At 39.1% G+C, this 25,513-nt stretch overlaps 1 protein-coding gene across 2 annotated transcripts in view; it reads left to right on the top strand.

Moving 5' to 3' along the window:
- CCNY (cyclin Y) overlaps positions 1-23,837 on the top strand; it is a 45,721-nt gene extending 21,884 nt beyond the window's left edge. Inside the window, exons 5-9 of one of the 2 annotated variants that reach the window (XM_009074342.1) lie at positions 2,706-2,763; positions 2,863-2,982; positions 14,328-14,494; positions 18,577-18,739; positions 23,655-23,837. In XM_009074342.1, coding sequence (XP_009072590.1) covers positions 2,706-2,763; positions 2,863-2,982; positions 14,328-14,494; positions 18,577-18,739; positions 23,655-23,771 — 625 coding nt within the window. In that variant the 3' untranslated portion in view covers positions 23,772-23,837. The remainder of the gene's footprint in view (positions 1-2,705; positions 2,764-2,862; positions 2,983-14,327; positions 14,495-18,576; positions 18,740-23,654) is intronic. The other variant, XM_009074343.1, reaches the window with a different exon arrangement.
- The last annotated feature ends 1,676 nt before the right edge of the window (positions 23,838-25,513 follow it).

The following is a 25,513-nucleotide window of genomic DNA, read 5'->3' as shown; positions in this document are numbered from 1 at the left end:
CTGAAAGCTCTTTGAAGACTTTCCAAGATGTCAGTGGGCCTTGGACTGAAACACGGCAATAAATAAAGCAAAAGTTGGAGTGAAATGTTCTTGCAAACTTCTAATCTCATTTCCTAGGAGATGAGGCATGAGTGGTTGCGCTTGGATTACTAGTTTATTCATCTGTGGTTCCTTTTCCCCTTTTCTCCAGGGTCCCTGGGTTAGTTTGGTTAGCTAGTCAATTTTTACTATGCTTGACTAAATAATAGAGATCTCAAAGATAATCAGACTCTAAAGTTTTGTGGAAATAAGTTGTTCTTAAGTGCTCTGTTAAGTGCCATGCCAGCTGAGTAAAAGGCTTGGGAGAATGGGGACTACAAAGGATGAGACACCTCATTAAGAGCTCCCAGGTTGGGAGGAACTCAGAGCCACAGTCTACCAGACTCACTTCATGCCAGTTGCCATGGAGTCAATTTCTGTCTGCAGTAAAATATGCCCATTCCTGAGCTTGCAGAACTCGATGCAAATTTGACCTCAAACTTGTAGACAGAAACTAAACCCTTATAAAACGAAGAGCCTTGTGTCAGCATCTTGAAAACAAATGCATTATGAATGTTACCTTGCTGGGAAAGGTGCTATCTGTCCTTTCACTTTTGGGATGGAGAAGTGATTTATTCAGGAAGAACTGGTTGCTGCTGCTTCCCCCAGAGTGTAGCTGGGGTGGAGATGTGCTGTGCTGTGCGTGCTTGAGACGCTTGAGACCGACGCTCTCGGCAGCGGCGCGGGAGCAGCCTCGTGTCTGTCAATGGAAGGATGTGAAATGACTGTTCTGTCTTCAGTTGCCTCTGATTTAGGAATGGAGGGACAATGAGCTAACAGCACTCAGTTGTACTTGCTGCTGAAACAGCAAGAGCAAAACATATGTTCTCTTTCCTGCCATTATAAGCAAAGAGGAAATTGTTGACGTATGTGGTAGATTTTTGTTCATTATGGGGGTGGGGACTACAAAACCACCACAATTTATGTGGACTCAAGGTTAATTTTGACAGAAAACAAGTAAAGCATCTGCTTTGCCAGAGAAAAGGTTTTCAGACAGTATTTAGTTGTTCGTTTTCTCCTGCACAGGAGGCTTAAAACAAAATTACTTCCTCATGTTTCAAACTCCCACCAGTCTCAGTTTTTGGAAAAACTATACATGAAATATGATATTTCTTCAGGTTTCCCACATTTCATTTGATTGTAACATTCCAATTATCATTCCTTCTTCTCCCAGTGCCTGCTATCATAGTCACACTGATCAGTTGTCTGCAGCTTTTGTTGTGTTTAGCTCTTCAACAAGTGGTAAAAAAACTACACCCATCTTGTTTTTGAAAGAAATAATAAGTATTGGTGAATTTGCAAAAGAAAGAAATGCAATAAAATAACCCCCAACAAACTAACTGTGAAGTATGGTTAGGTCCATCAGTAGTTGGTCCATTTTTGAAAGAGTACAATGTGAATGTTAGTGAAAATGAAAACTTCTCAACTTTTTTTTTTTTTGCAATGCAGTTTTAAGGGCAATCAAATGTGCCTTCATAGCATGCAGCAACTACAACTTGAAGAAATAAAATAGGAAATTATTTCTTCTCTCTTCTCATGGTGAAGGGCCATAGTTTACTGTAGCACAACAATGATTCCATGGAGACTACCTCTGCATTAAGATACTAGGGTTTTTTTTTATGTAGGGGTAAAAAAAAAAAAGTGTTTATTTCCAGTCTTAGCTGCTTTTTAGCAGAAAAAATTTCCACCTTCAGGTGTTGAGGTTTAAATGTTAGCTGCTAATAAATACATTTTGCAGATATGAATCCACTGTCAAACTTGTGGTTTGCATGCTCTGTCACGTGCTGCTGAGTAAAGACAGAAAACACATTCAGTGGTTTCCCTCTGAAGAACTCTATGACCAGAGTACCAGGGATGCTAAAAATAAAGATGGGATTGGAATAAGTACATCACATGGATGCATCTGTCCAGAAAGTGCCAGTTCTAACTGGTACTGTTATGCCACTTGTGATTGTTAGTGTTCCAGCCAAAGTTACACAGTAAATATCTTATGTTGCATCCTGAATCTTAGGCTTGTGAAGTTGCATCAACTTGCATGCCAATATTGCACTACAGGGTTTTGAGAGAAATAGCAAATGAAACCAATGAATAGGAATATTATTTTGTCTGAATTTTTTGTATGTGCTCCCTTTTGCTTTCAGAAGTCATTAGTGTGGTGGAGTTTTCTAAATAAGGAAAAAGTGAAGTACATATGTATTAACTAAAGAATTGCTTTTAAAATGGCATTGCATATTTCTAAATGTGCATGATGTTGACAATAAAGGCGGAGGAGGAATGAAGAGATTGTAAGGGTCTGTACATGATGGAGTTAAAAAAGAGTAAGCTGGGCTGATTTTATCACGAGTTTATAGTAGTACTTCTTAAGCCTGACAGTAAAGAGCACAAGAGTTGTATATCTTGGGCATGGAAAGCTGAATATTTTAGCATCTCTGTAACATGAATTTGATATTACACGAGAACCTTATGGCAGAATAGGTGCAACTCTTATTGGAAAATCCCATTTCTGCAGTGTTTCTAAGCACCCCACAGCATGGGGAGTGCTGGAATTTGACCACTACACCTGTGTCTGAGGGCTGTGTGCTGTCACATTCCAATAATGACACTGCTTTGCTTTTAATGCTTTTTAGGGACGCAGACGGAAGAATGCTCTTAGATATTTTTGATGAAAACCTTCATCCCCTTTCGGTAAGTTCATCTATCCCTTTCACATGAGCTCTCTTTTTTTTTTTTTCCTGTCTGCTTTGTTTTGTTTCAGTCACCTATTTGGAAGTATTTCTTCCTTAGAAATCCGAAGTGCCACCAGACTATGACAAACACGACCCGGAGCAGAAACAGATTTACCGCTTTGTTCGGACGTTGTTCAGTGCTGCTCAACTGACTGCTGAATGTGCCATTGTCACCCTGGTGAGTGGCTGAGAGATGACATCAACCATCTCACAGACCCACTTCTGTTCTCAAAGCTTGGGTTTGTAGGATTTAATAGATCTAGGTGCTGCCAGGAAATTTCCCTTCACCATGGAGACCAAGGAAATTTCTTCATGGGAAGAGATACTGCAGTTCATTTTCTTGGGGAGAGTAAGTGATGGAAGAAGAGATTGGGTAACATGCTACACAAAACCTGGGGTCCTGCCCTCACAGAGTGGTAATGTTACAGGCCATCAAGGGGACTAATAAAAAATGCAGGTGGCATAGGTGGTCTGAACGGGAGGGAGTGTTAAAAAAACAGAAAGGCTTCAACTTTTGTGGGAGTTTGCTGTGTCTCACTGTAGTTCCCAGCAGAGTCTTTGGAACAGCTGTAGGTAATTCAATAGCACTAATAAGAATTGACAGGCACATGAAGGATTCAGTGAGTGATTGGGACATGTTGGTGAAGGCTCTTTTTTATTTCCACTATACTTGTCATGGGATTGAGCAATTGTACTCAAGTCTGAAGTTTAGCTAGTTAAAAATAGCACAACACAAAAGAAGGTTCGAATTTTCAGCTGGTGTGGATCAGCATAGTAATGTGGATTAAAGGAGATAAAGTGATCTCCACCAGCTGGGAATTTCTAAATTTTCTTGCAAATTTTTATTCTGCCTACTCTGACAAGTCTCTTCAGCTTTCAGGCACAGTTTTGGCTGTGTTCTTGACTCAGAGATTTTAAAACAACAAAAATTGTTTTTTGCCACTACAACATGTGGATTCATAACAGCTTTGTTATGCATTTTAGGTGTAAGAAGGGGAATTTGGAGAAGGTGGATTTTGAAGAGCAGACCTTCTCATTTCCTCTGTTAATCTGTTTCCCTTGGCTTCTAAGTTTAGTTGGCAGGCTCTTCTCCTTCAGACAGTCAGAATGAATTGTATTAGCCAGTATAGAACAGGAATAGGAGAGAAATAGGGCAAGAAACACCCTGCAGTGCTCCACCCTTACATTTTATAGTATTGCTCTACCTAGTTACTTGACCCAGCCATAATTTGTTTTCTGAAATGACATCTTGCCTGTTTCTTTTACATAATTGCATTAAGTGCTTGTCCTTCTCCCTTTTCTTCCTAAGCATTTTCTGCTGGGGACAAGATATGTTGTGTGAATCAGTGTATTCTTCTGTAATTTAATTAATCCACTGTCAAATATGTGGAACCCTGTTGTAGTTATCTGTTGTTCACTTTTAGGTTATTTTATGTGATCAATAAGGTAACTTTTTAGTAGAAAGGAAGAGAGCTGGGTGTTTTTGTAATAACAATACCTTCCTGTTACTGCAATGCATGGAAAGATCTTTCTCACAAATCTTGTTAACCCAGGTATGTATTTGTATTATTTGTAACTACTTCCTTGCCTCTTCTGGTTCTCATGTGGTTTCCTTGCAAGTAATTCTTTTGGTGTGACCTCCAATGAAGTCTAAATGTTTTTAACTCATTTTTGTATTACAGAGGCATTTTCCATAGTTGTTAGTGCCTGAAAACTTAGGTGTCCTGAGTTTTTTACCCAGCCCAATGGTAACAGGAAAATGTATTATAGCCTAGTTCTCAAGGCAGCCATGCAGGTGTTTACAGATAGATTTGGTGCAGGGCTAATCTTGACCATGTTTTCAGGGTAATAGCACCTGCCTGACCTCTCTTTCCAGAAATGTTCAGAGTTTTTGGATAGTATTTTACAAGTATGAAATTCTGCTGCTGCTATTCTAAGTTTCGTCTGTACTTCTGCATCCCATTTCTTAATTTGTTAGTGTCATCAGGAGGGGCACCAGACACAGATTGTGTTGTTTCTGAACTATTCAAATGTGGAAATTAATCTGTGAAAAGGCAATCAACCCTTCTGCCCTCCCCACACTCCTGAAATCTTAATAGTGTTGATACTGCTATTTATGAACCTTGCAAGTGCTTCCAGTTTTGATATCCTGTCTGGAGAAGAAGAGATCAGCATTCCCTGCTGGAGCTTATGTTTTGCCATAGTCTGGCTGTCCCTCAGAGAGCAATCTGATAGCCCTGTCTGCCACTTGTTCCTCCTGGGAGGGTTGCCAGATGGCAGGAAGTGTATCTGGGGATCACAGTACATTTTGAACAAGATGCTGCAGCTTTATTTTTCTTTCACTCCCTCTAATTATTTTTAAACAGTCCTAAGCACCCCTTTTTATTGCCCACGTTATTAACATGGTCCAAGGTGTGTGGTTGAATGCACTCACTGTTTGTCTTGATCTGTGTCATGAGCCAGGTAGAAGCAGCAGTAACAATTAGTTATATAGGAGTCTATGTTCAGCACAGCAGCCAAGTAAATGTGAAACTCCAGACTGTGAGATAAGCTAGTTTCCAGCAAAAAGCTGGCATTATGTTGCTTCAAGCACTTAATTAAAATATTTCAATTAAAACCTCCACTATTACAGCAAAACCAATCTATAATTAAACCAAAAAATTAATTTTCACACAGCCTCCGGAGCTGCCAAGGGATTTCCCATACTGATAGGTGCAAGATTAAAATCTCAGGTGGAAACAATGAAATACTAGTCCACGTGATTTATTTATAAAATATTACCATAAGAATAAAATTAGTTTTAAGAATTGTATTGCCAATTTAAAGCTTTGCAAATGGTGGGTTTAATCCCATTCAATAGCTGAACTGTGCTCTGTGACCTGACTTTGTGAGAAAAGTAACACCTGTGTGCATCTCCAGAGTATTCCCACCCTTGCTAAAACTGAGAAATGCCTGTCTCCTCTTCACCAGCTCAAGTGCAGAGGTGGCAAATTGTACTTATGTTAATCTACTAATTGGATGGCAAATGAGAATGTGAACAGGAGTTTTACCCATACCAACAGGAAGACAATACAGTTTGCATATCAGGAGAATTAAAAATTTATGCTTGGTTCTTTTGTTCTGTGAGAACAATCCTATGAACTGGACCTGAAGAGCAGAATAATCTAAGTTTTCTGCTTTGCCTTTGTCGTGGTTTAACCCCAGCAGCAGCCAAGAACCAACAGCCTCTCACTCACTGCCCACCAACGGGATGGGGGAGAGAATTAGAAGGGTAAAAGCTACAAAAACTCATGGGTTGAGATAAAGACAGTTTAATAGAGAAAGCAAAAGCTGCACACACAAGCAAAGCAAAACAAGGAATGAATTCACTGCTTCCCACAGACAGGAGGTGTTCAGCATCTCCAGGAGAGCAGGGCCCATCACGCGTAACGGTTCCTTGGGAAGACAAACACCATCACTCCAGATGTCCCCCCTTCCTCCTTCTTCCTCCCACCTTATACACTGAGCATGATGTGCTATGGTATGGAATATCCCTTGGGTCAGTTTGGGTCACCTGTCCCAGCTGTGTCTCCTCCCAGTCTCCCATGCATCCCCAACTCCCTTGCCAGTGTGGCAGGATGGAAAGCAGCAAAGGCCTTGGCTCTGTGTGAGCTCTGCTCAGCAATAACAAAAACACCTCTGCATTATCAACTCTGTGTTCAGCACAAACCCCAAACATAGCCCCATACTAGCCTCTGTGAAGAAAGTTAACTCTACTTCAGCTCAAACCAGCACACCTTGGCATGACTTTCTGAGATTTTTGCAAATGGGCCAGATTTAAGGCTTTTAATATACTTCTGTGTCCACGTAGTTTCAGAGAGGACACATTTTGCGTTTGCAGCTATTGTAGATCTTCATGCTATAGACTTTATGTATCAGATCCAGTGGTATGTGAATACATACAGCACATGAGCTGCATTATTCTGTGAACTTCAGAGGAGAGTGCTTTGGAAATACATTACGAAGTTCATACTGTGACTGAGGGGATTTGATATTGGGAAATTTAAAATTGGAAGTATGTAAGAATAAATTCTTATGAAAAATAGGGACTTAATTAATCCAAATGTTCCTGAGTTCTTATTGTACTCTATAGTCACATTTTCAGCAACTAGGTGAAGAGAGAATATTGTTGAACCGTGTTGTGAAAATTATTCTGTTTGAGGAGAATTTTGTTTTCTGTGTGTTGGAAGAACAGAGAAATGTTATGAATTTTGTTTCACTGGGATATTTTGAATACCATTTTTAGAAAATACGTTTCAATGGATATATCAAAAATCCGTATGAATTTTGTTTCACTGGGATATTTTTAATACCATTTTTAGAAAATACATTTCAATGGATATATCAAAAATCCAATACTTATTTAAAAGAAAACAAAAATGCAAAAGAAAATGATCAGGTCCCTCCACCTGTGCTGTCAATTCTGAGCCCTTTGGCAGCTGGACATGTGTCAGGGTACAGTCTGGAGGAGGTCAGGAGGAACAGTGGCTTCAAACCTGTGCTCTGAGTGCTGGCAGGACTACTAGACTCCCTGGGTTTAGGGCTGTAATCATCTTTTGACTACAGCCCTATATACAACACATGAATGATTATTAGTTACTACTTACATCCCTTTAGTCAATTCTTGCTTTAGACCTGAGGGATATACACTTAATGAAAAGAGAACATTCAGGGTGGAGATTAGAAGGGATTTCTTTTTAAATCTGCAAGAGAAGAGGACATTCAGTCCAAGAATGGGTGTTTGTTTGCTGATGCCTCTCTAAGGGCTCCTGTGTGGGCAAGGAATGAACACTCCTGCCAGTTTTAGACTGGAAAGTCAATGTTGCCTAATAGTTCAAGTGCATTTTATATGTATTACAGATATCTGTCTTAAAATCAGCTAATTAAGGGGCAAACCTGGAGATGTGTGAGTTTCCTCTCAGTTCCATTGTGTTTCCTATAAATATCTACAGTGTACTTTGCAGTTTTTCACATTTTTTCAGAGCCTCGTGATGGCTTTTGTTCTTTCTTTTCAACATTTGGTCTCCAAAATAAAAATGGGATGAGTTGGCGAGGATGATGTGATATCCTTTTCCACCAAATGGATGGCACCAGACCTTTGTGGAACATTTTAAATGCCCAGCTGGGCAATTGCAGAGCAGTTATTTCTGGAGAGTCATGGTAGGGAATTGGCTGATTGCTTAGAACAGAGCATATGGCACTTTAGTGATTGGATTAGAGCTGTGATTTGGCTATATGAGACCCACTACCAATTATAATCTTTTTCGTATAGATATCGGTTTAGTTTCAAGACATAGTGACACAGGGAAGTTTTCTCATTAAAGAGAGAGGACCGTGTATTTTGCCATGATATGTTGGGATGGAAATGTTTTTGTTAGTTGCTCTATGCCCCTGCAACTTGCAGTGTGGTCGGAAATGTTTTTGTTAGTTGCTCTATGCTCCTGCAACTTGCAGTGTGGGTTACCTAGTGAGGGAGGGAAGGAGGGTTTTTCAAATACATGTTTATTAGGAGATTCTCAATTATGTTAAGGAAAATATCAAAACCATTGTCTCCATTCTGTCAGTGTAAATCAAGTGAGAAATAATTAAAGCCACTAGAGTTTTATTGGTAAAATAGAGATAGAATTTGACATAAAGCTATATAAAAACTGCAAGAGTGAAGATGATGCTTTGCTCTGTCCACAAAATTCAGAATTACTCCAGTGGCGTCAGTGACATTCCTTGATGATTGCCCATTTCTTTAGTATGCAGAGACTCCCAGTTAGCCTCCTTGGAGGCAGTGCACAACTTCTGACCTCTCCATGTGGCACCACAGGAAATTCTGGTACTGCAGACAGATATAATCACAGAATAATTTAGATTGGAAGGCACCTCTGGGGGTCATGTCTGGTTTGGCCTCCTTTCAAAACATGACCAGCTGAATCAGGCTGATCAGAGTGTGACCTGTTGAGTTCTGAATTTCTTCAAGGATGGAAATTTGATAACATCCATAGAAAACCTTCCCCATTGCTTCAGGGAAGCCTAAAAAAAGGATTATGGTGTTTTGATGCTTAGACTGCAACTGCAGAGTGGTAATCAGTGGGGTGTTGGAAGTTAATGTTGAACAGCTTCAGAATGAAGTAACAAAGATAAGCCAAACTTCTGTGAGAACTCCATAGTTTTTAATAAAATTTGAGTAGTTTGGGGGATTATGAAATACTGAAATGAAATGATTTGACACTTTCATATTTGGTATATATCCCCCTGAAGGGGAAAAAAACCCCCAATCTTCTCCAGTATTTTCACTTGTGTGTATTATATAATATACCAAGTCTGCTATAATATCCTCTGATATGGGAAACATGAGATGCTGTTTCACGCTAATTAAAACTGAACTCTTCAGTACTATCTTTAGTTTCCAGTTTCTTCAAATGATTTAAGTTCTTTTGATTGGGATGTTGTGTAACCAACGCTCTGCTATCCAGGATCATGGGGAGCCTGACATCCTAGATAACTGGGGCAGCACTGGATACTGTGGTTACTCTCAGACGCTTGGAAAGTGCAGGATGGATTCACCCAACTGCAGATAATCACCCCAGGGATTAGTTCTGGCTCAGGAGTGGCTCTGCTGGAGCAGCACTGCAGGAGCTGATCCTGTTAGTTTGTGCTATGGTACAGTTCTGTGTTTGGATTCAAAAAGTCCCCAAGGAGTAGTGGTTATAATGGATGGCAAAGTGCCATTCTCCACCATGCCATTGCAAGCCCAGGTCTTGAGAATCAAGAGCAGAGGCACTCAAACTAGGTCAGCATGGAGTCATTTCAGGTCTGGCAGATTTGTGAGCTGAAGATGTGTGCTGAAACAAATCAGTTCTGTACCTCTGCTGGACCTGAAATGGCTTTAGAAGCCATTTAACTACGTTCCTGTGGTGCTGCATCTAAGCTAATGAACCTCTCCAGAGTTCATTGAACTCGAAGCCAATCTGGGATTATCTATACCCATGGAGTGGTAATTTCATTTAATTAGGAGAAATAAATTCTTTTTCATTCAGATAAATGGGTTCTTAACAAAGGCAAATCACCCAATTTGTTTCAGTTACGATTAAATAATAATTTGCTGATCCTCCAAGTATAAAGGTCAATCATTGTGAAGTCTTGGTATAAGCCTGTGGGAAGAGATGGAAAATCCAATATTGCTCTTCTGAAATCTCAACTCTGTAGAGTGTATCTTCTAACCTGTACTCAGTTATCAAATGTCCCCAACGAGGTGCAAGTGTTGTCCATCAAAACTTGTTAGACTGACAGTCATGTAAAACCATGTGGTTCATTCCCAAATGCAGTAGACTAATAATGGAGGGATATACTCTGAGGTATTGAGATTGTCAGTAAAAATGTATTGATAGAGCAGTGTCCATTGGCATTTTCCCAATCAGAATTGCATTTTCATTTCAGCCAAGAATTGAATTATGATATAAATGAGTTTTCAGTATTGTAGTGTTGTTGGTATTAACACTGAGTTGTTCTTTGTAAACTGGGAAAAATGGAGAATGAGATGTTGTTTGACTGAAGTCGTTAAAGTTTCTGCTAATGTCACAAAAGTAACTTAAACTATTTAGGTACTCCTGTTATCATTCTGTAAAAATATATATAAACATAGAGTCATAGAACTAAGTGGGCAGTGGTAAGTGTGGTGAAGATGGCTGTTGGATGCTACTAAAGTGTTTGGGCAGATCCAGGTGTTGAATTAAAGCAGAATAAATCTGTGTCTTTTGGGAATTCAGCTTTTGAATGTTTAAGAGAGAAGTACTGAAACATTTTGCCATGAAAGGTTACTTTCAGGCACTGTGCACAATGAATTAAATTGAAGAAAGTAAAAGCTATATAACAGCTTCAATTTGTTTCAAGCTTTAGTTCCATTCTTGAGCATGGATACAGCTGTTAAACTTGGGTGGAGCAAATTATACTTGTAAATACTAAAAGCTTATTAGTTCTGGTTCTGAAAGGAACACCTGCCACAATAAATCAAAGGAGAGGAGGTTTTCTGACTTTTGTTTAGGAAAAAAAGCATTTCTCACATTGTTTCTTCTACAATTTTTTTGGTCTTTTGACACATAAGTAAATTTCTTCCAGCATTCTGGGATGTGAGTTGTAATATTCTTTTCTACTGTGATCTTTTAAAATTCAGCTTTATTATATGACTTCATAGCAGCTAGTTCTAAAGAAAATGTAGAAAGTGTTCTGCTTTTGAAAATTAAGCCAGTAAAATTCATTACAACAGACAAATACACTGAACCACATACTACACTCAGAATCCCAAGTCTGATACAAAACCTGTATTTAAGGAAATGACCCCAGTGTTTAAGACACTATTCAATGTGTGGACATGATTGCATACACATGGTATTTCCATATCTCACATTCACCATTACAGGGCCAACATTTTCACTGATTTTTTAAATTTTTTTTTAAATGGGGTGGAGCATGCCTGCCTGCATGTGTGGGAAGACTCGCTGGCTTCTGCCAGCAAAAGCAGGTGGTGTTCTCCCACCAGCCATAAGTTTGTTTGGGATGAGTAGTGTAGTGACTAACCACCCCACCAGCCTTCCTCTTCAAACAGGCCTAGTCACCTGGCCCTTCTCCAGGAGTCTGTAATGATTCAGCACATCTTCACAGCAGCCAGAAGCATCCCCTTAGTAGCAAAGGCTACTGAGGGCCTGGCAGACTCTACCTGTCCTACTCTGATGTCCCATCATTGGTGCTTGGGCTGATACTGTGTCCCACTGGGACCTTGTATATTGAAATGCTCTGAGATGAAGCCAGCACCAAGAGCTCCATTTGTCAGGAATAATGAATTTTGGCACATTTGCATTGGAGACAGAGCTCACTTGGCTGTGTGTATGCTGCTGTTAGGAGGTTGCTCTACATGAGCAGCGTGAGAGTTCAAGTGTGTACCAGACTTTCCTCTGCCTAAGTTTCCCTGTCTGCAGTCAATGGGTTCTCCCCAAACTAGAGCTAGATAGAGCTAGAACAAAGACTGCATGTGGAGCTGAACAAGCTTTGTAGAAAGCTGAAGAACTACAGTAATGTCTCCCAAAGATACACTGATGCTGTCATGAGTCTTAGGTTACAGTGAGTTCCCACATTAGCTGAGGACCTTGATAAGCTTTTACAAATGTTTACTGCAAGAAGTCTTGTTCTTTTTCTGTCTTCTCTTACTTGAACACATATGCTTAAAACCTAAGACTGAGCCAAGGAGACCACAGCAAATGAATAAAACAAAATGTTCTCTTTCAATGCGTTTTCAAGAAAGGAGACGAAAGCCACACTAAGCACCTTTCTCCTGGAGAGCTACTTACCATCTTCAGTTTTATCAAAGGATGATACAGAGCCTCATTCCAGCAAACTGTATCTGGAGTTAAGCCCTAGTTATCACCAAGGAAGCAGGAGTGATTACCCACATCCCTCAACATACTATTGGAAGGAGCACCAATATGGTAATGAAGGTGGTGTAGGAATAGTGTCTTACAAAGCTCCTATTTAATTTTTAAAGCTGATTTCACAAGCATGTGCTGGTGGGAAAATAGTAGCAAGTTTACTCTTCCTTTTTACTTGGTGTAAGTTCATTTACCATCCATAGAGACCTTGACAGGCTTGAGGAGGTGCACCTGTGCAAGGCTAAGTGCAAGGTCCTGCACCTGGGTCAGGGCAATCCCAAGCACAAATACAGGCTGGGCAGAAAATGGATTGAGAGCAGATCTGAGGAGAAGGACTTTTGGGTGTTGATTGTCAAGAAGTTGACATGACCTGGCAATGCACATTTGCAGCCCAGAAAATCAACAGTATTCTGGGCTGCATCAAAAGAGGCTCAACCAACAAGTCAAGGGAGGTGATTCTGCCCCTCTGCTCTACTCCTGAGACCCCCCTGGAGTAGTGCATTCAGCTCAGGGGTCTCCAGTATAAGAAGGGCATGGACTTGCTAAGTGAGTCCAGAGGAGAGTGATGAAGCTAATCAGAGGACTGGAGCACCTTTCCTATGAAGACAGACTGAGAGAGCTGAAGCTGGTTCAGCCTGGAGAAGAGAAAGCTCCAGAGAGCCCTTCCAGTACCTAAAGGATGCTTACAGGAAAGTTGGAGACAAAGTTTTTAAAAGGGCTTGTAGTGACATGACAAGGGGGAATGGCTTTAAACTGAAAGAGGGTAGAGTTACATTACATATTAGGAAGAAATTCTTTACTGTGAGGATGATGAGACACACTGGAAGAGGTTGCCCAAAGAAGCCGTGGATGCCCCATCCCTGGAAATGTCCAAGGCAAGGTTGGATGGGGCTCTGAACAACCTGGTCTAATGGAAGGTGTCCCTGCCCACAGCAGGGGACTTGGAACTAGATGGCCTTTAAAGGTCCCTTCCAATCCAACTTATTCTATGATTCTATGTATTGCAAAAATCATCCTTATCTGTTTACTTTTTCTTCTCCAAATGCCTTTGAATTTGAATCCATAGCAAAATCCTTACTTAGTTTTCTCTTTTTCTCTCTCTTTCTAAGCTGCAGCTGCACATAAGAAAGGATATTATTTTCTGATTTTTTGTATGCTTTACTTATCCATGGATGTGGAGTATTCGTTCAAAATTAGTAAAACTGCATGGGAAAAGTTAATGTTTAAAAGGTTGACATTAACAGTGAAGAGCACTGATGTGAAGCAAATTAAGTTAGTTTCCTAATCTGAGTGGTATGATGTATGCTTTCTGCATTAGCATGGTGTGTTGCTTTCAGGAAGTTTTCTGCTTCCCAGGGACAATTCCAGGGAATGGTGTTTGTTTATAATTCAAGGAGCAGTTTTGCTCACAAAGTTGAGAAGTTGTTTTGTGCAATACAGAGTATAAGGGGTTTGTTTATACAGAACCATCAGGTAGGACAGATGTTGGGGAGATTCACATCTCCCCAGCTTTTTACTAAGCTTTGTGTTTCCATGATCTCCCAATATCAAAGTTTATACAGCAAATTCTTTTCAGAGTGATGCTGTAACTAAAAAGTCAAACCTCTGGTTTTTGTAATGCTCTCGACACATAACTTGAAATAGGTGATTTTGTATTTAAATAGCATTTTGCCTTCCTTAGGAAGGAAAACAATTTTTTGAACAGCTGGTGATATTTTGTTTTACAGTATTATGAGATAACATTAAGGTTTTCTGCAGTGTTAGGGTGGCAAGAAGGGATAAGTCAGAGATAAAGAAGAAATGGTGTATTCAGGAGTCTGGTGTTTGGCTTCTTGAAATGGGTTGTATGATCAGAAGGCAAAGGCCAACCAAAATGGATTTATCACATCCAGTTTTGAGCTTGGCATAAACATATGTATTCAAAACTACAACTTTGTTATATAATAATCTAAAAGAATCTTCTTGAGAGCAGATTACTGTTTTAAAATCACTGGAATGGGTTTATGAGAATAGTTTTATCATTCCTACTTAATAGCAAAATAGATCAAGTCTTGATTTTAATGTATTTCCACAGGTATATCTTGAAAGACTTCTAACTTATGCAGAGATAGATATCTGTCCAGCAAACTGGAAGCGAATTGTACTGGGGGCAATTTTACTGGCATCCAAAGTTTGGGACGACCAGGCAGTGTGGAACGTGGATTACTGCCAGATTCTGAAAGATATCACGGTCGAAGACATGTGAGTGCAGTTTGTTTGTCTTTGTCAATGAATGCCAAGATCTGGGTGTATGAGGGTGACAGGAAGTTCTGTCATAAATTATATAAAGTTTGTGTATTTGTGCTGTATCTAAATATGGTGAATGCTGATAGATGGCATGAGGTCTGCTTGACCATTGCTTACATAGAATACAGGAATTATTTTTGTTTTCTGGTTGAAGGGTATTTTACCACTGGATGTTCATGCACAGTGACATAAACAGATCTGCAGAATATTGAAATGTATGATTTGACAAAAATCCCTACATCCAGTGAGCCTGCATGGATTCATTTCAGCATCATTTATTGTCGTGTTAGTTCTCCATACAGATGCTAGACCAACATGTAAGGCAGGAAAAAAACTCTGTGATCCTAATGACCCATAGATGATTACTCATTTATTGCCATTATTCAAAATTGCTGCTTTTGGATTTTGAGAGTTTTTTCCCCTTGTATCCTGCTGGGTTAGTTTCCAAAATGTTACAAATCTAGTATTACAAGTTGCAAAGAGAAATTTCCACTGTGGCCTGTGTGTTTTCAGTCTACTGGCACACCTCTTTTGATAAAAACTCATCACAATTACATTATCAAAAGTATGGTTTAATGCAGTATTTGTGTGTTTCAGAGCTCTTTTATGCACAGCTAAGTATCTATAATGAGGAGTATAGAGACTTGCCTCTGCTTTAGCTCATGTAAGTCAGGATTATAGCCACTGGAGAGAGATTGTTGTGGATAACCCCTCTGGGAGGAGGGAAGTAGATGAGAAGAAATGTTTATGCAGACAGACTGGTTTGTGAATCTCAGTTTGCAATCTCAGAGAAGTGAAAGGCCAAGCATTTTTGCTAAAACAGCCCTAATTTAGCATCTTAATATTTTGTCGTATGTCAGTTTTATAGCATTCTAAAAATGATCTATAAGGGAAAGGCTGAATGTCAAGCATCAGCTGATTGTTTTAAATTAAGAATGCTCATACAGTGCTAGATAAGTCTTAGAAATTTTGATAAGCTGTCATTGCTTAAGCATTAGAAAAGTTATCTCTAAATCTTGTATTAACAAGCCGTTCGTAATAAGGTGGGTTTTTTTCCCCAAAGTCAGAGTTAAAAACACAAAGCTTGCATTGCTGTGGTATGTTGTAGATACTTTCACTAGTTTTGGGGAAAACTCATCTCAAGACAGAGATAGGAAATACCACGTAATGCCATTTCTGTATCTGTTTTAGAATGTGTAAAGCTACTTTAAGGATGGTTGATAATGCTTCTTTTCTGACACAGCCCAGACAGAATGAGGTTTCCAGAATAAAAGGGGAGGTTTAAGGAAGACAGGAACTGAAATCAGGCCCTTTGCATTTCTGTGTGCAATATTATTCCATTCAGAATGATTTGATGATGCTTCCTTGACTTAGTGTTTCCTAAATAATTTTGTTAAGTTAATTTTTCCCTTGATCTTTTGCTCATACTTTTGAGTACTCTGTAGCAGTTAAGGTCTCCCTCCATTCACTCCTTCTCCAAGGCAAATCTGGGTGCTTTAAAGTGTTTCTGAAGCTGGGCCATGAGCTGAAGTACTGAACAGCTTGAAGCAGAGTGACAGGTTTGTCTGTACCGTATGACAGTATTAATCAGGATTGGTTATAAATGTGAGTTTTGAAATTGCTGATTCTCAGAGGTTTTCTTGAAGGCAGGTGATGAGGCAGTGTGAAAGGAAACAAAAAAAAGAGGTTCTTGTTTTTGACAAACGTGTGTGATGATGCTACTGTTAGAAGTTGCACTTGAGCTGTATAACACCATTACTCACATGGCAGACCTGTGCTTCCATGCTGACATTGGCCCTCTTTCTGCACCCCACCAGCCAAACTGCCCTTGTCCTCAAGGTTCTTAGCTTCTTAACCTTTTCTGAAAGATTTTAGGTTTCTCACAATCTGCAAAATCAGAAGCCTTTGGAGAGCCTGAGCTCTCTGTATGGTACTTGCTGATCTGGCTCCTTGTGAATGGCTCCTTGTGAATCCCCCAGCAAAGATTTTGATGCTTGTTGACCTGCTGCCAGTTTTTCCAATTTTGTTACCTCCTATGTGTAGTGTGGTGGATTTTTTTTTCATTCTTTTTTTTCAGGTAGTTGGAACAGTACCAGTATGATGATTTGGAATTGTCTAGCTCTAAGCCTTTCATTGCATTAGTAAGGCAGAACTCTAGGTTAAAACCTTCAACTGCTGTGAATCATTCAGCAGAAGTGTATCTTGCAAAACGTTATGCAGACCTTGCATTGTTTTCTAAGTCAGCATCAGTCCAGTGAACTGTGCCTAAAAGCTAACAGAGGACTTGGGAGGACTGAAATGCAGTGGGAATCTGTAGTCATGTAGGTAGCATTACAGTAAATTTCTCTGGGAATTTGAGTGGCCCCAGGACAGCACATGCTAAAGCAGTTGGAGGTGTATGGGAAAGAATGGTATGATGGATTAGTTAAATCACATTAGTTCAAATCAGAAATATTTGTATGTTTTTGTGTTTTCTCAGCTGTAGTTGATCTGCTGATCTACAGATCTGGGAGCTAGGGGACAGTAAGAATCTGAGGCTGTGTGTTTTTCTTATAGATTTGAGGGTGCTCTTCAAAAGAGGTGCAGTCCATATCTTTTGCCATTAAAACAGGCTTTATATTATCCATTAACATAAACCTTTAGGCTTCACTTGCAGAAATTACAATCTTGGCAGTATAAAAGGACATGTCGAGATAATATTCTGTGTTTATTAATAGACATCTTAAAATGTGGGTTTTTTCTTTTCACTTTTTCAAAACTGGAATTTTCCACAATGTGAATTCATGCCAAAGAGTCCATATCCAGCTTGTAGTCAGTCTTTTAATGTTAATTAGTATTTATCATTATGTAAACATAGAATTTTGGCAGAGGAAGAGTGAAGACAAGGAAGGACAATGATTATGTTGTAAGAGTGATATGAGAGTAAAGAGTGAGAAGAAGAAAAATCATTCAGTGTTGAAAAACTACTGTACCAATACCTTTTATCCCAGATCTTCCTCTTTTACTGCCAATTGTGCAGTTTCTATTGCACATTCCTTGCACACTTACAGAGCAGTCAAAATGTAGCTTAAAAGCAAAATCCTGGTCAGCCAATACCTGCTGGTAACACCACTGTGCACTGTGCTCTTCAACAAACATCTACAGCTTTCACCACCCATTTATTTTTTCTATTTCTCATATCTCCAAATCACTGATTTGAACACATCATATGTCCCTGGATAAATATTATGTAGGATATCTAGTGACTGTGCAATTTATGAAAATTTAGAGTCTTTCATTTTGTTAGTTGGCTTATTTCTTAACATACTTTGTAATGGACTGGTGTAGGTAATAATGTATTGCTGTACCAAAGTTTTACAGGACAGGAGCTCAACTAGGACCTCTCTTCCTAGCAGGTATTTTGACAAACACGTTTGGTTTAGGTTCTGGAAAACAAATGATCACCACTACGAATTTTGGTGGCGTGTCTAAGGGAAAAATTGCTTTATTCTGTTCATAAAGATAAAACAATATGCTGGAAAAATCAGGTTTCCTATGACTAATTCTAAATGCTTGATTATGAAAATCTGAAGGGAGTAAGTAAGTTCTCCAGTAATTTAGGTGTTAGAGTAATCTGCAGCATTTATGAGAGATGTCTGACAAATTTAGGGCATGTGTGCATGTTGTGTTGGCATAGGTGTGTGTGCAGACCCACCTAGTGGAGGTACAGCAGAAACTCCAAGAATTTTTTTCCCTGCTAGCTTTTCTTTCCCAAATTGTGTTAGATAAAGTGATGAAGGTGCCCTTCCACTAGCAAAGCTTTGTGTCTGGATTTGATTGGCATTGCAGTAGCAGCTGTCAGGTGCACCATCCCTCATATTCCTCATTGTTGTACGTACACTGATAGAACTTGGGAGAGTAGATCAAACCTTAGGCTGGGATAATTGCATCTGGCAGGAATAAAGAATGAACTTGCTTTATACCATTTGCAATTTAAAGTAAAATTGCATTCAGAATGCACAGTCTGAAATATATTTTCCTGTTTATTTTCTCTACAGGAATGAGCTGGAACGCCAGTTTCTTGAGCTGTTGCAGTTCAATATTAATGTTCCCTCCAGTGTTTATGCCAAGTATTATTTTGATTTGCGTTCCCTGGCAGAAGCGAATAACTTGAGTTTTCCTTTGGAGCCCCTCAGCAGGGACAGAGCATATAAACTTGAGGTAAGACACATTATTTTTTAGGTTGCTCAGTGTTAAATATATAGGGGGTTTTGGAATTTCTGTGTTGTTTCTCCCTTCTCCCATCTCTTCTTGGATTTTCTCATGAGATATTAGAGTATCACGTGCCAAATTCCTCTAATGGTTTTCTTTGTGCTTTGAGTATTCATGGCTGTGGGGAGAGCTGTTTGGCCCAATTTGCTTCATACTTTGTCTAGCTTTACAGTTCTCTTTCAATTGAGATTGTCTGTATTGGCCTTGTGAAAGTGCCCACAAGTTTTACAATTACTCTATTCACAGTCTAGTATTGTGTCTTCATTTCCTAGAATGAGAGAATCATAGGATTTTAGGGGTTGGACCTTATAGATCATTTAGTCCCAATTCCCCTGCCATGGGCAGAGACACCTCCCCACTAGACCAGGTTGCTCAAGACCTCATCCAGCCTGGCTTTGAGCACTGCCAGGGTTGGGGCATCAAGGGGCATCTTGGGGCATTTGGTTTCTTAAAACTGATTATCCATCTTAAATGACTGAATATCAGCAAGTGTTGCTGAAAATAGCTCTTCCATGTTATCTGCTGTTACTCCACTTCATGTGGATCCAAGTCTGTCGCCTCCTGTGATGTTTTTCTCAGTAATGGGAGAAGAGAAATGAGCACAAACCTTCAGTGAATAAATCATGAATGCTTATGAGACCCAAATATATCACATGCCCAAAGTACTATGTCAGATGGTCTGGACCTGTGCAATGCTGGGCCCTATGAATACCCACAGACATGGCAGGAATTCAGATCATCAGCTAATTGTGGGCTCTTTGCAAGAATGGAATATATTTTTCCTGATTTTTCTGATATGTTTTTCAAGTAAGGGTGTTACTGTATGGGTGTGTACACATTTTGTTACTAATTTGTCATTAGGTGCTGACTGTTTTAACATCACACATCTTTAATTACATAACATCTTTGCACTGGAGGTTGTTTGCCTGTGGGTTAGAGTGAGTTTGGCATGTTCTGAAATTCCTAGTGCTCCTGTAAAACAGACAGGCAGTACTCTACATGCTTTTGTGGGGGAAATGGTGCGTGGGAAGGTTAATTGACTTGTTTGTGACTGTAATGGGATCAGAAAGTGGTGGAGAAAGAATCCAAGGAGATTTCACTAAAGTTGTATTTCTCATTCCTTCTAAATATTCTTTCTAAATTTTGCAGATAGCTCCAATAAGATTGTAACTTAATTTTGTGTGTGGAGTGTGAGAGTGTGATCTAAATTTGCATCAGATTTTGTTTCTTTTAAACAGAATATTCAAAAAAATTCATTTGGACTGTAATCTGAAATTGTAAGAGTTGGTTTACTGAGTTATAGGGATCTCAATAATAAGTGCCATTACAGATATTAAAAGGAAGTGAATTACTTCTTGATTTAGTACACAGTTTCTTAGCATTGTCAATGTATAATAGCAGGTTACAAATGAAGGTAACAGTATTAGCTCCCAAAACCTTAGAAGAAAAGAAAAATAGGAAATTACTGTAAATACCCAGAGAATACTGGTGATTCTTCTGTACTAACTAAAGAAAAGGCATATTTAAAAAGAAATAATGGCATAATTTTCAATAAATCCTTATTATGAAACATTTCCCCGTGTTGGGAATGCTTTGTGCTGCCAGCAGAAGTTGGCTGTAAATAACCCTGTTAGGCAGAGGATGTCTTCAGGGTAGAGGAAGAGTATCTGCTGTGAAACCAGGTTGGTCTTATCTCTGTTCTGTGGCCAGAAAGAAGAGAACTTGTTCCCTGGCTGTACTTGGTTGTCATTAGTGTGTCCTTGAAGCTACTTGACAGCATAATTTATAGCCTAGCTCCCTGAGCACAGTTAAGCATTTAGCTTGCCAAAAGTTATCAAAATGCATTTGCAGCACTTCTTTAGGTCTCTTGTGTGTTGTTCAGGCCAGAGTTCTCTGTTTTTAAAACAGTTGCCTGGATTGTCAAGTGGAGTAGATACAGGACCACACAGGCTGTGATGGTTCTGATATGGAGAGGAAAGCTGCAGTCTGATGAAAGACAACAGCCCCATAGCAAATGTTTGCATGCAGGGGAAGGATTTGCTTTGCTGGTAAACTCAAAGGACTTTGCTCAGTTCTAAGACTTAAATCAGCTTATTTTCTGGCATTTGAGATCACGAAAGGTCTTGCATGGAGAAATGGTTATAACACATTTTTTGCTACTTTTGCATTTTAAAGCTATTTTATGTATCTAAAGCAGGAGTGTCAGATCTGATGCAGCAGAATCTGCATTGCATTTTCTGCAAACATCATGTGGTTGACATACCTGTGATGATGAAAATAAACCACCCCAAGAAGACCAAGGACAAGGCTAGTAAATACTGTTCCTCAGCAAATGGAAATGTTGGACAAGATCCATCAGCTTAGAGGTGTTCTGAGAGGTTGCAGTACTTGTTAAAAAGTACATCACTTTCTTGAGCAGTGAATGTTTTTCCTTATTCAATGTTCTCACAATTGACAGTTACAAAGCACCTTTGCCTTTTAAATTACTATTTGAAAGTAATTTCTTCTTACTTTTCTTTAGACTGTGCACTAAAGTGTCCTGAATTTGCTATACCTAACAAAGCAGCCTTTTAAATTACTATTTGAAAGTAATCTCTTCTTACCTTTCTTTAGACTGTGGACTAAAGTGTCCTGAATTTGCTATACCAGTCCACCTAGTAGCCAGAAACCATTTTTATGACCCCTCTTGTTTTTTTTCCCATTGTATGGAATCATGCAAGTTAAAAATGGCAAATAACCTTTCATTAGATCATCCAGTCTGTCCACCCTTTTAAATTACTATTTGAAAGTAATCTCTTCTTACCTTTCTTTAGACTGTGGACTAAAGTGTCCTGAATTTGCTATACCAGTCCACCTAGTAGCCAGAAACCATTTTTATGACCCCTCTTGTTTTTTTTCCCATTGTATGGAATCATGCAAGTTAAAAATGGCAAATAACCTTTCATTAGATCATCCAGTCTGTCCACCTGCCAATGCTGTTTGTTCCAACTAACATATGTTGGAGTGTGTTTTCTTCTTCCTTTTAATTAAGTCAAATGTCAGGGCTTCCTTTGCTTCTCCTGAGAACTATTTTCTAATATGGGAGATTATTCTACCAGGAAGGTTGTTGGATGTCCAATCTTAATCCACTAATTTATAATTTCCTACTCTTGCACTTGGTTATTCTCCCATGTACTGAGCTAAACATGAGTCAGATTCTCCAATTTGGGGTAAGTACACAATTTGTGTCCACCCTGTTGCAGCTTGTGATCTTAGCACTGTGCTCATTTCAAGGTTAGATTTTGTAGAGTGGTCATTAATGCACTCCCAATTTAACTGACTGTATGTTGCTTGAGCTATTTATTGTTAGGATGGTGCTTGAGCACATAGTTCAAACCCTTTTTAAATATGCTCTTTATTTTCTTGACCCTAAAGAGATACAGTCCCATAGATGAAACAGACAAAAAAGAGGAGAAAAATATATAAGTTGCTAGTAGAGAAGTGTCTTTATGTCTCTTCAGCTTCCCAGCATCCTGCACATTTTGTGTGTTCAGAACCCTCTTAGCCAGGAAGCAAAGGGAGAGCAAAACAGGACAAAACTTGCTGCTCTTTCGTTAGGGGTAACGATGTTTTGTGGTTGGCTTGACCAAAGCATCAGGTGAACTTTCTCTCAGGTGTATGAGTTGTGTGCTTCTGTCATACCTGCCTCTGGCCTTTGCAGGACTATTCAAATTTAAGGACTCTTCACTGCTACAACTTGCTGTTCTTTAGAAGTAAAAATTAAAAAAGAAAATGATGATCCATGGAGTCAGGCTGTTTAATTATTTGTAATGCCTTGTTTTATAATCGAACACTTGTACTGTTTGTACAGTACTTTTTATTAAAGGCCTTAAGACACCACTTGAAAACATTCCCAAGTAAATAAAAATACGGCTGTAATTCATCTCCTTTTTTAATTTGACCTTGAGCACTCCTCCTTGCAAGGAGCTTTCTCTGCAGTTCTGCATGTTTGATTGCCAGAGTTAACATCTCTACTGATGCCAACCATAGGAACTCTAATAGGCTATTTTAGGACATGGTGTATTTATGCATGTCAGGTCCATAATAAATACTTGTTTTAAACTTTGCTAAAAACAGTAGAAGAAGCATAAAACATTCACTCCAGTGTAGTATAAAAGGAGTCAACATTTGAATAAGGTTTAAGGTTTTTACCATTGAAAAGGTTTTAACATTACTATGTATTTATAATGTGAATTAAATTATTCTGACTATGAGTGGCATTTCCCACTGGCACTATATAAGGTAACCTCATCACACAGAAATCCCCATCTCTTTCCCAAAGGCAAGTAAATAGCAGCCCTGGAAGCTAAGCAGGGCAAGTGTTGGACAAACCATTTCTTAGTAGAGATAATTATAATTACTACAAGACTTTTTAGGAAGTAAAAGAATTAGGAGCCATCCGTAGAGATAATTATAATTACTACAAGACCTTTTAGGAAGTAAAAAAATTAGGAGCCATCATTTTTGTAAATTCTCCAAATATACTTATATTTTCTCTAATTTTTTTATGAAGTTTTCCACGATTTTTCACCAGTGAAGTGTTATATATCAGATACCAGTGTTAAGCACTGTCAGCTCCCTCTGTGTGGTCTGTGATGGGTAACCTGCCAAGAAAAAGTTTGGGATTTGCTCTCTGAATCTGTCCAAAGCAGCTGTGTGGAGCAATGCAAGTCTTTAATGAAATGAGAACAAGGATTTGGGGAGAAGCTCTTCATGTTTTGCTGAATGAAATGGGTTTTTGTAATTCTTCCTCTATGTAGAAATCTGCATTTAGTGTTTCTTTCCCTGTGGCCAATAGAGGCTTTTTTCATCTTTTCTCTTCCAGGCCATTTCCCGCTTGTGTGAAGATAAATATAAGGACTTCAGGAAAGCTGCAAAGAAACGGTCGGTCAGTGCTGACAATCTGACTGTGGTTAGATGGTCCCCTGCCATTATCTCCTAACAGAGACTGGAATATTCCTATGGACGTACTGTTTCATCCATCCATTTTTTGGGGGTGGGCTGAGGGCGGGGGGATAAAGAAAAAAAAGAGACTTTTGATTTTTTTATTTTTAAATCTGTCGAGCTGCCTTTACAGTGCCTCCCCATTGTGTAGCACACGAGTCAAATACCTAGTGGAAGGAGAAATGGAGAAATCAGTGTTCGGGAGAGAAGATGGGCAACAGGTTTTTTTCTCGCTTTCACTAACAGCTTTACCCTTTCTGTGAGGAAACAGCAAATCAGGTGCTGAAGAAGAAACAAAAAAATGAAGTAGAGGCAGAAAAATATTTAGGAACTGTGCCATTTTCTATTATACTGTACTCATGAAGGGAAATGGCAGCATGAAAACAAACCATGTAGTCAGATGACTGTGCACTAGAGGAATGAAGTTGGGAGAGTTCCATCTCAAAGGTTTCTCTTAATATCTTTTTCATTGTTGTTGTTGTTGGTTTTTTTGCATTCCTCATTGCTGCTTCCCAGGATAAATTCTTCCCCTTGCACAGCAGGAAAATAAGACTGTATTTACAGTAGCACAAGCCCCTGAATAAATAGCGTTGGGTTTTTTCACTGCACTTTTCTCTGTAAGCTGTCTTACTAGCATTATTCTTCTTAATTATTATGCATATGTTACATTTCTTGTATGCCTTTTATTGTATTTCAAAAGAGAGAACTTGACCATAGTGCTGAACCAAAAGTGTGTACAGGGATCAGAAGATCTTCGTAATTTCATGATGTGTTTTATTTATAGTATACTTGGGTGTGTGTGCCTTCCTGAGTTCTTGGAATCATTTATTTTTCCGTAATATAAAGATACAGTTGTTAAAGTCTTCAGATGATGATGATAAGACTTGGGCCCAATCTCTGAAATTTGCAACAGATCTTGTGATCCTTTTTGCAGATTTGCATAGCATTAGAAGTTTAGCAGAATTCATTCATTTTGAGGGAGATTTTTTTTTTATTTTGTATGGCCTGACTAGTTCATTCCTTCACCTCCAGGTCCATTGTTGCAAGCAATACTCTCAATTTTTATATGTTTACTTTAAATCAAAGTGAGTCTGTTTGTATAAAATAAAAAATAATAAAAAAAATTGTTCCAATGAGAAGGCTTGTAGAAGAGCAAAATGGAAATCTTAACAAGGTATTTGTCACAAGGAGATTGGATTTGGAGGCTAAAATACAAACCCTCGTGTTTTTCAGCATAGGTGCTTATAGAAATTAAAAGTAATCAAACTGTGAACTTAATTTCCAACTCTGATTATGAAGCTCTTCTGTTGTAGTTCCTATTTTACTGTTGCTGTTGTCCCCCTGGCATTTGTAAGAACCTTTTACAGAAAATAACTTGTCAATAGAAGCATATTTGCTTCTAAGCCCCCAGGGTGATTTTTGTTCCCCCATTTTTTTGTTGCACAGTTTAGAAAGCTACAGCCGAAAGTTGTTGTCTCCCCGAAATCCTTGCGACTATCACTGAAATGAATGGCAGTGGACGTCCCTGATTTATGCACTACTGTTCTGACCCATAAAGATTTTTGTTTTGTTAAGCCCTATGGGCTTGTAGCAAACCTGGGAGCCCAGAGATGCACACTTTCCTCCCAGAGCAATGCTAACTGGGTGCCTCCAGGGAGAGAAGCACTGGCAGGATTGAAGTAGGAAAACCAAACAGCTTTCTGTTAACTTCCTAATGTGATTTGTGGACTTTGAGGCATG

This window comes from Acanthisitta chloris, unplaced genomic scaffold, assembly GCF_000695815.1.
Source record: "Acanthisitta chloris isolate BGI_N310 unplaced genomic scaffold, ASM69581v1 scaffold6845, whole genome shotgun sequence".
NCBI classification, from domain to species: Eukaryota; Metazoa; Chordata; class Aves; order Passeriformes; family Acanthisittidae; genus Acanthisitta; species Acanthisitta chloris.
Note: the sequence above shows the minus strand (reverse complement) of the source record. Positions and strands in the feature narration are given on the sequence as shown.